The 11,219-nt window shown below is 34.5% G+C and overlaps 1 protein-coding gene across 1 annotated transcript in view; it reads right to left on the bottom strand.

The window, feature by feature from the left end:
* LOC107726425 (protein Niban-like) overlaps positions 1–10,270 on the bottom strand; it is a 13,632-nt gene extending 3,362 nt beyond the window's left edge. The window contains exons 1-8 of the mRNA XM_016535983.1: positions 10,175–10,270; positions 3,980–4,110; positions 3,747–3,875; positions 3,539–3,653; positions 2,814–2,978; positions 2,604–2,719; positions 1,298–1,402; positions 822–984 (exon numbers count right to left, since the gene is read on the bottom strand). Of these exons, the coding sequence (XP_016391469.1) occupies positions 822–984; positions 1,298–1,402; positions 2,604–2,719; positions 2,814–2,978; positions 3,539–3,653; positions 3,747–3,875; positions 3,980–4,110; positions 10,175–10,226 (976 nt within the window). The 5' untranslated portion in view covers positions 10,227–10,270. The remainder of the gene's footprint in view (positions 1–821; positions 985–1,297; positions 1,403–2,603; positions 2,720–2,813; positions 2,979–3,538; positions 3,654–3,746; positions 3,876–3,979; positions 4,111–10,174) is intronic.
* Between the last annotated feature and the right edge of the window lie 949 nt (positions 10,271–11,219).

Raw genomic sequence — 11,219 nt, 5'->3', positions numbered from 1 at the left:
TGTTTACATAATATATGTGTGTACTGTGTATATTTATTATGTATATATAAATACACATACATGCATGTATATATTTAAGAAAAATATGTTTATATATTAAATATATTTATATATAATATAAATATATACATGTAAATATATGTAAACATTTTCAAAATATATATTGTATGTGTGTGTATTTGTATATACATAATAAATATACACAGTACACACATATGTAAACAAAAACTTTTATTTTGGATGCGATTAATCAACAGCACTAATATATATATATATATACACACGCTAAGTATTACAACAGTAATTGGGGCTAAAAACATCTTCCTTCACTGATGGCCATTCAAAATAAGTTTGGGGTCGGTAAGATGTTTTTGAAAGAAGTCTTCTTATGCTCACCGAGGAAGCAGTTATTTGATTAAAATTACAGTTTTCTATTTTAATATATTCTAACTCTAGTCTTCAGTGTCACATGATTTTTCAGAAATCATTCTAATATGCTAAATTGGTGCTGAAGAAACATTTCTTATTCTTGTAAATACTAAATACTACTTGTGCTGCTTAATATTTTTGTAGAAACCGTGATCTTTTTTTTCAGGATTCTTTTATGAATAGAACATTTAAAAAGAAAACAGCATTTCTTTGAAAAAGAAACTTTTTGTAGCATTATAAATTTCTTTAAGCTCACTTTTATTGCACCCTTGCTGAATAAAAATATTAATTTCTTAAACAAAAAAAAAATCTTTGTGACCCCAAACTTTTGAAGGGTAGTGTAAACTGTATTATAGCAAGAAATGGGCTTATTTTTTAGCGTGATCATGTACCTCTGAGTTTGCCCTCCAGGAAAGCTCTTGAGCTGGTGATCTGGTCCATATCAGAGCGCATGAGCACCTCCTGCTGTTTCACCATCTCTTGGCACTCCTGCTTCAGTGAGGATATCCTCTCCAGCAGATGCTCTTGCAGCAGGAAATAAGCAGCTTCAACAGTCTATAAGACAAATGGCTGGGGTCAAGGATCATTCATAAGTGTTCTATTAATCATTCTTTGTCAGTAATCACAGATATGGAATGTAATGTGTTTCTAGTATGCTTCTGGTTTGTTCCACCCATTAGGAAACACCATAGGGACATTTCTGGCCTCCCTGGCCTAAAGCTATTTGGGTGTGGGGCATCCAACATGTACGTCAACATCACACCCCAATTTCAAGTATCAAGGGCAGGTTCTGGAGAAACCCAATGCCATAATAGGAATTTATCTGTACAATAAATTCAGTCGAAGATCTAAAGTAGAAGAAACGCACCGCAAACCACACTCTCCTCTTGTCTGCCCTCTTGCTCTTCAAACATGGCTGCAGTTCTTTCTCCAGATAGGGCATCAAGTCTTCCATGAACAGATTAGCAAGACCCTAAACACACACACACAAGTACAGATTCAGAAATATTACACACATGTAGCTGAACAAACATTGAGAGCTAACTCTTAAGTGCTAAACCCCAAATGGCACAGTTTATGTAACCTTAAACCACAGACTAGACTGAAATGAACAATAAACTGTTATGATCTGTTTACATAAAACCACAAATCAATCACTGCCCTGCCTTCAGTCATTACTCAAACACAATCCAAATAAAATAATTTAAATAAATAGAAAATGTGACAACAGGAAACAATACTATATCATGTTAACTATGTTATAATATTTATACATATATAACATGTATATAATATATAGTAATTCAAAACAGTTCAAACAAACAAAAAATAAGAATAAACTCCCACTGTGCGTGTTTATGTTGGTCAAACAACTTAGTTCAATAATATTGATTAATGATATGCTGTGCATTTCAGCTATTTTAATTCATCCAGTAACTGTGTACAGTATTTACCACTGAAAATATTCCAGTGTTTTACTGTGAGCTTCAGGACACTTCATGGCACATGATGTACTACCAGCAAGTTATTTAATATGTGTGAGACGCACTGACATATGTGATGTATTGATAGTTCACTGTCACGTTGCCTGTAATGGGTGAAACTATGGAGTGAGACTGCCTGTATGCAGCATTACTCAGATTCCACACAGTGCTCAGCCCTGATGTAATAGTGTGTGACTTGGAGTTTTGGAGAGTAAGTACAGATATCGCATGTGGGAGTCTATAATACAACATGAAAAAATTTAGTTGTGGTTTTTATACTCTACCATTTAGTGAGGAAAACAAACTCTTTGGGACAAAAACCCAATTATACCAAATATGTACAAAGAAATTAAGAATGAGCCTGTTTGGTTCTGCCCATTTAGAAATGATAAACAATCTCATAACTGTCACATTAAACTATGTACAAAGAAATTAAGAATGAGCCTGTTTGGTTCTGCTCATGTAGAAATGATAAACAATGTCATAACTGTCACATTAAATGACAAAAAATGTCAATTAACAGGATTTTGTTTTAGCACAGTGTTCTACATTTCAACACCTATAGAACATTCCATGTCATACTAGATCAACAAAAGGTGATGGTTATGTTGTTTATTGTTAGAAAATTTTTAGGGTTTTCTGACAACATGCTGTCATGTGAACCAGCACAGGATGTGAAAGGACACTTACCCGCACATCACTGCCTGTGAGCATATCCCATGATTCATACTGGCCTTTCTTCTGCCCATAGAGCTGAATGGCTTTGAGAAAAGCCTTAACCTCACATGTCTTCTTCTTGAGAAAATCTGTTGAATGGACCAAATATGATATATTTCTTCACACTACAGCTTTCACTGGTTACACCTTCCTACTGTGGTTTCATTGTAGTGAAAGTGATACCTTTGTTCTGGTGGCGAACACAGTCAGATAAGATGGAGATGAATTCAACTTGAGAGTTCTCATCTCGGAAACAGAAATAGAAATCCCGGCGGTATGGAAGTCTAAGATAAACCGGGAACTGCCCTGGCATGCCCACCACAGGAGGTGCAAAATCTTCCTGGACATCTGCATCACAACACAGCCACATTTTACTCTACCATTATGTTTATGTAAAAAACATAAATTATGTTGTTTAGAATTTTTTTTTTGTGTCAATTTATGAGTGTTTTAAAGTTTTTACTTTAATGTAATGCATGAAAGAATCATTCAACATAAGACATTAAGATGCATAAAGAAAATAAATGGGGTCATTTTTGATTTCATGCCGAGGCTCTATTTCTAATTTCTATTGAAAACAAAGATATTTTTGATTAAATAAATGCAGTCTGGGTGAGCATAAGAGAATTATTCAGTACACAATTATACATTATTACCGTATTATCATTTGTCATTCCATCAGTAATGAAGGAGGTTTACAAGGAAAATTAATAATCAGTAATATTATCCATTCAACTGCAGTGACAACTATTGAATGAGAAAAAAAAAATTAAGTGAATTGAGTTGGATAATGACACTAACTTTGTACCATAGATACTGAACTTAATAACAAAAAGACAGTCTGTCTTTATTTAAGTCTGCAAAATTAGCTCACTTAAAATATATGCATGTAGTCTAATTGTACTCACTGTTAGTGCAAGGGCAGCACTGGTCAATCATTTCCATGTATTTCTCCTCTGTAGTCAGAATGGTGCCCCCTGTAGGCATCAGTCTGTGTAGTGGAGCTGACCCTTTTAAAAACGTCTGCAGGAAAGCAGGTAAGAGATGATGGGGTAAATGTTATCATTACCTCAGTCAGCAAAAGCTCACTGTTAGATGGTGGATGATGGCTCATACCTTGTAGCTCTCGTAGCACTCCAGGACATAAGTGGCACGGATTACTATATATCTAACCTTCCACCTCCTGCTGTCATCAAAGCAATGCACATTCTCTTCATACAGCACCTTTCCAGGTTCTGGAGAGGCCTGGGTAAATAAAAATAACGAGTCTGTCTCAAGAGGAAGAAATGGTCATTGACTTAATGATACATTTGTATGGAGTTTATCCAAACATGGGATCTGATTCCTACCCGTTGTTTGAGAAACTGTGTGCGCTCCTCTTTGCGTTGCTCAAATTCATCTCGGATCTGGGACAGGTAAGCCAGAGAATATTGTTTCCTATAAATCGGTGCAAACTCCTTCATTTTCTCGTCCACTTGCCCTGCAAGGCAACACAATCCAGAGATCATTACACTATTAAAAGATACTTGCTTAGCATGAACTCAACTTTGACTTTGCCATTATTTGCTGTTTTTATTTTCAAATATGTCTTTCTATACCTGTAAGTAAGCCATCTGTAGCTTGATTTACCCACAAAACTGTAACATGATTTAACAGCGCAATTAAAACTAGCGCGAAACACACAAACTAGAGGAAACTGCTACAATAACATCTGATACAAAATAGGTACAGTCAGAAAGAGCTTGGCAAGTATGTTTACACACACAAGGATTTTGTCTTGGCGACAAGAGCTTCCAGTGCAGAATAAAGTACAGACATAGTGCAACTGTTCTTGTGCCTGGCTGTTCTGGTGGTCTGTGCTTTGTAGACCAGAGGGCAACTGTTGAAAGAGAGAGTGGGCTGGGTGTGAGGGATCCAAAGTGATTTTCTTAGCCGTTTTCCTCACTCTGGAGGTGTAAAGATCTTGGAGGTTGGGCAGGGGAACCAATAATCTTCTCAGCAGTCCTGACTGTCTGTTGTATTTTCTTGATATCTGATTTGGTAGCTGAACCAAACCAGACAGTTATGGATGAACACATCAATGATGGCCGAGTAGAACTGTTTCAGCTGTGGAAGGTTGAGTTTCCTCAGTTGGTGAAGGAAGTACAGCCTCTGCTGGGCCTTTTTAGCAATGGAGTCTATGTGAGTGTCCCACTTCAGGTCCTGAGAGATGGTGGTGCCCAGGAACCTGAATGACTCTGCTGCAGCCACAGTGCTGTCCATGATGGTGAGTGGAGAGGAAACTCACAGCAGACTGTCTAAACGATCTGGACATGAGGCTCAAAAGAAGCTATTTTGCAGGCATTCTGACATGCATAACACATAAACATGACTTTCATGATGCATGGTGTATGAATAATCTCCAGGCAATGGAAGGTATCACTGTTATTGTTATAATATCACTATATAATCTTAATTCTAAAATGGATATTTCCAGTTCTGGGTGCTGACTGGTCAATACAGCATATACGTGGTATAACATACAGTTTTTGATATCACAAAAAGAATACTTATTTACTTTAAACTATTGATACTACTTGTAAAGAATATTTGTGTCTAATATTTTATTAAGTATTTATTAAGTAATAAGGCACTTTAGTCATGGCAGAAGGCTGCATGTTCTGAATAACATTCTGACTGTTTGCAATACAGCACAACCTCTTCTCATAACTGTTTATATAATGTTTTCAAAAAGAAATATAAGAAATATATCATGACAGTCTTGAGTGAGAATCTTTTCTAACAACAACAACAACAACAACAAATGTATGAATTTAAAAGCATTTGTCTTGATGTAAACATTTTGCAATGTTAATAATACAGTATGTGTAATTAATCGTTTCCCTGAAACTGAACTTTCAGATTTAACACCCAAACCAGAATGTCCACTCTGAGAGGGTGTTCCTACTTTCTTAAATTCCTTGTATTCTTTTTTATACGTTTTCAGATTCTTGCATTACGTAACATGCAACTAAATTTAGATGACAGTTACGGCACTCACTTCCAAAATATTTCACAATGGAGTGAAAGTACTGTAACGAGCTGCTCTATTATCATATTCTTGCTCTCTCTGCGTACTGTGTACTGTACTTCATGCGGTCTTCTTTGAACTATTGTTTTATTTTTAAGAGAGATTAATTGTTTTGAAAGGAACTGTGGTTTGAGATTTCTTGAATTCTTGAGCTCTGACGTGTAAGATACTTGGTCTATCATAGACGTTATGACACAGCATGACCTGCAAAGCCAGTTCTGTATGAACATACCTCAACACAGACATCATTACACTTCAACAAGAGTACGAAGTTGACATGGGAATGTTCCTAAACACCTGTACATGTGTTTGTTAAGAGTTTTTTTTTTTTTAAACATCCTTGACAATGAGCAGCTGTTGAGCACACACTCTCTTTTCACCTTCTTAAGTGTGAAAGCACAGCATTTGAGTTTACTCTCAGCTCATTCACAGGAAATGGTCACATTTGTGTCCTATTTGTGTTCCCATAACATAATTAACAGGATACTAAATATAAAGTCACGTAATTGATTGATTTGCCTCTGTTTTGTGAGATGGAAAAACATCACCATTAAATCTAATTTGACAAAAAAAAATATTTTATTGAAATTAATAAGTTCAGGAAGTGAAAAAAATACAGAATCTGTCTTGGACACTCCAACACAGTTATGCAGCAACAATAGGACTTCTTTATAAACTGATATTTGAGGGAGCGATAAGTAATACAATTGTCCACGTTTAGACAAAGTCTCTCTTGAAGTCTTTATCAGATATTTATTATGGTTTTACTTATATTACCTCATCAAAAAAAAAAAAAGTTTTCTCTGTGCATATTTGTGGAACAAAATCTACAATATCCACATTGTCTCACAATATTTGCTAGTTAAGGCTATTGTTGGGCATTTTTGCACCAAATTTTAAATATAGTAATGTTAGTTAGTAATATAGGTTCATATAGATTCTATTCTATTCTATTCTATTCTATTTTATATTAAAAATCCTGTAACTCAACTGGTAGAGTGTAGCACGTGGAACAAGGTTCAGTTACCTGGGAATGCACGGACTGGCAAAATATATACACTAGCTTGAATTCTCTGTAATTTGCTTTCAATGAAAGTGCATGTGAAATGCATAGATATAAAAATACAAATTATTATTAAACTTACTCTGATTGTAAGTTGCTTTTACATAAGGATAAACACATCAAAATTAGTAGTACATTGCAAGTTTGTAACCACTTCTTCAGGAATGGGGATAATAGTTTCAAAATCAGCCAATGAAAAACCTATTTGGGGGACATGCCCTTTTAGCAGTTACAATTTTTGGGTGCTGAAAGTTTAGCAGTGATATTTTCAAACAAAATAATCACTAGACATTTTCAGATGCAAATGTCCTGAGTTTCCTGAGAATGAGCCTTTCATTAAAAATCAAACTAAGTTTTGAGAATGACATGCATAACACATAAACATGACTTTCATGATGCATGGTGTATGAATAATCTCCAGGCAATGGAAGGTATCACTGTTATTGTTATAATATCACTATATAATCTTAATTCTAAAATGGATATTTCCAGTTCTGGGTGCTGACTGGTCAATACAGCATATACGTGGTATAACATACAGTTTTTGATATCACAAAAAGAATACTTATTTACTTTAAACTATTGATACTACTTGTAAAGAATATTTGTGTCTAATATTTTATTAAGTATTTATTAAGTAATAAGGCACTTTAGTCATGGCAGAAGGCTGCATGTTCTGAATAACATTCTGACTGTTTGCAATACAGCACAACCTCTTCTCATAACTGTTTATATAATGTTTTCAAAAAGAAATATAAGAAATATATCATGACAGTCTTGAGTGAGAATCTTTTCTAACAACAACAACAACAACAACAAATGTATGAATTTAAAAGCATTTGTCTTGATGTAAACATTTTGCAATGTTAATAATACAGTATGTGTAATTAATCGTTTCCCTGAAACTGAACTTTCAGATTTAACACCCAAACCAGAATGTCCACTCTGAGAGGGTGTTCCTACTTTCTTAAATTCCTTGTATTCTTTTTTATACGTTTTCAGATTCTTGCATTACGTAACATGCAACTAAATTTAGATGACAGTTACGGCACTCACTTCCAAAATATTTCACAATGGAGTGAAAGTACTGTAACGAGCTGCTCTATTATCATATTCTTGCTCTCTCTGCGTACTGTGTACTGTACTTCATGCGGTCTTCTTTGAACTATTGTTTTATTTTTAAGAGAGATTAATTGTTTTGAAAGGAACTGTGGTTTGAGATTTCTTGAATTCTTGAGCTCTGACGTGTAAGATACTTGGTCTATCATAGACGTTATGACACAGCATGACCTGCAAAGCCAGTTCTGTATGAACATACCTCAACACAGACATCATTACACTTCTACAAGAGTACAAGGTTGACGGGAATGTTCGTAAACACCTGTACATGTGTTTGTGAGAGTTTATTTTATTTTATTTTTTTAACATCCTTGACAATGTGCAGCTGTTGACCACGCACTCTCTTTTCACCTTAAGTGTGAAAGCACAGCACTTGAGTTTACTGTCGGCTAATTCACCGGAAGTGGTCACATTTGTGTCCCATTTGTGTTTTCATAACATAATTAACAGGATACTAAACATAAAGTCATGTAATTTGATTGATTTAGCTCTGTTTAGTGTGATGGAAAACCATCACCATTTTGTTTAAATATTAGAAAAATCTAATTTTACCAACATTTTCCCTTCATTGAAATAAATCATTTCAGGGAGTGTGATGTAAAAAGTATTATTTTATTATTTTCTGAAAAAATGCAGAATGTCTTTGACACTCCATGTAAACTAATATTTGAGGAAGTGATAAGTAATACAATTGTCCACATTTAGACAAAGTTGCTCTTAGAGTCTTTATCAGATATTCATTATGGTTTTACTTACATTACCTTGTAAAAAAAATAAAAAATAAATCTGTATATGCTGTGGAACTAAAACAGACTGTAAAAAGTGTGGTGTTGTCCAAAAAATTTGCTAGTTAAGTCTATTGTTGGCCATTTTTGCACCAAATTTTGAATGTAATATAGGTTAATATAGATTCTATTCTATATTAACAATACTGTTATCAATCCACGTGGAACAAGGTTCAGTTACCTGAGAATGTACGGACTGGCAAAATATATACACTAGCTTGAATGCTCTGTAAATTGCTTTCAATAAATTGAACGTCAAATGCATAGATATAAAAATACAAATGATTAAACTTACTGTGATGGGACTAAAAGATTGTAATGCTTTTACATTAGGATATGCACATCAAAATTAGTGCTTTGCAAGTCTGTAACCACTTATTCAGGATTTGAGATTGAACCAAAAACTATCTGGCTGATTAAATAGTTTAAAAATGCATTTCAAGAACACCCTCAGTACTGTAATGCTCTTTCAGCATGTTTTGTCAGCTGACAGATCGAAGGTGTTTTTCCATTTGAGCAAATAGCAAAGCTGCTTTTAATCCTTTACACTCTCTTGACACACACACACACACCAAAACCTCCACCCATATAGTTTACAATGACCAGAAGAAGAAAACAAAAACAGTTATTCTATATTAACAATACTGTTATCAATCCACGTGGAACAAGGTTCAGTTACCTGAGAATGTACGGACTGGCAAAATATATACACTAGCTTGAATGCTCTGTAAATTGCTTTCAATAAATTGAACGTCAAATGCATAGATATAAAAATACAAATGATTAAACTTACTGTGATGGGACTAAAAGATTGTAATGCTTTTACATTAGGATATGCACATCAAAATTAGTGCTTTGCAAGTCTGTAACCACTTATTCAGGATTTGAGATTGAACCAAAAACTATCTGGCTGATTAAATAGTTTAAAAATGCATTTCAAGAACACCCTCAGTACTGTAATGCTCTTTCAGCATGTTTTGTCAGCTGACAGATCGAAGGTGTTTTTCCATTTGAGCAAATAGCAAAGCTGTTTTTAATCCTTTACACTCTCTGACACACACACACACACCAAAACCTCCACCCATATAGTTTACAATGACCAGAAGAAGAAAACAAAAACAGGTTTCTGCCTCTCACCTTTCAGCTGTGCAGGTTACTGCAGTTATCTGATTGGCACTAATGATAGTCATTGTCCAATGAGGAATTTACAAGTCCAAATTCAACATAAATTTTTTTCTACCACTGAGAGGCCATGCAATTTAGGACAGTTGAAAACATCTTATGCATTTCAATAATATCCACCCTCTTTCTCTGCCCATATCATTGCAGCATAGAGAAAGTTTTGAGCAACCTATTATTATTATTAACTATTTAGAAGCATCAGAAAATAAAACGTCAGTGTACAAACATCTTTTACTGCTATTTCCACACTAAAACTATTTTAAGGTAAATCGCAAAACCACTTAAATGACTTAGAATGACCACATAAAGTTCCTACAACACATACCTTTTATATAGTTGGATTTATTTGCATCCAGTAAACTGGATGATGCTCCCATACTGCTCTGCTTCAGGTGAGCGCTCCTCTGCTCTGACGAAGATGATTCTGTGTCACTGTATTCACTACTGAGGGAGAATCTGAAAGCAGGTGTTATATTTCAGGATGGTGGGAGGGGCATGAATGAAAAAGTCACACCGGGACATTCAAGGGCTGTCTTTTAAAACCTAAAGAGCTGTCAGCCTGTGATACACAGAATGCTGTCTAGGGAGCTCACTAAGTTTTGGCACACTTCCTTTGATTTCATGGAAATAACATGCTATGTGATATGTGCTTTATACATCAGTGTTCGCTGTGTGAAATGATCAGGTTATCATTAAGTTGTCATCCAAGGTACTTCAAAGAAAAACCATGGTATGTTTAGTCACAGATTTGTTTGTGAAATACAATACACCTTATATACTAGGCAGACTTGATCCCATTAAGGTCTATTACCACAGTTTCTATTCAAATGAACATACCAGTTAGTTAATTTTAGTGCATTTCAGGAAGGTCTAGACATTGTACTATGCAAATGAAACTGGTGTGGCACTAATTTATGTGAAAAGACTTTTCAAAGGACAATAAATGCAAGCTGATGAATCACATAAAACCTGTGGACAAACCCAAGTCCTTTTTTCACCCCAAATATAAATATTAATAAAATAATAATTTAAAAAAACAGAATAAAGTACATTTTACCATAATTTGTTCTTGCATTTTAATAACTCTAAAACATGTGTCCCCTTAATTACTATGACTTAATTACTGAGAAAATTATAAGATAATGTACAATCCCAAAAGTGAATTCATTAATAGTCTTAAACGTATGCTCAGTTTTCTGTTGTTTTTGAGGTAAAATGTGGCCTGGACATTTTTGTTGTTGTTGTTGTTTGTGATTCACCAAAACAATGTTCTCAATGTCAGTCTTCTCAAATTATAAGAACAATATATGATGTGAAATGTTTTTCTATTCAAATGAACATACCAGTTAGTTAATTTTAGTGCATTTCAG

Source organism: Sinocyclocheilus rhinocerous, unplaced genomic scaffold (genome assembly GCF_001515625.1).
Source record: "Sinocyclocheilus rhinocerous isolate Xijiao unplaced genomic scaffold, SAMN03320098_v1.1 scaffold605, whole genome shotgun sequence".
Lineage (NCBI taxonomy): Eukaryota > Metazoa > Chordata > Actinopteri > Cypriniformes > Cyprinidae > Sinocyclocheilus > Sinocyclocheilus rhinocerous.
Note: the sequence above shows the minus strand (reverse complement) of the source record. Positions and strands in the feature narration are given on the sequence as shown.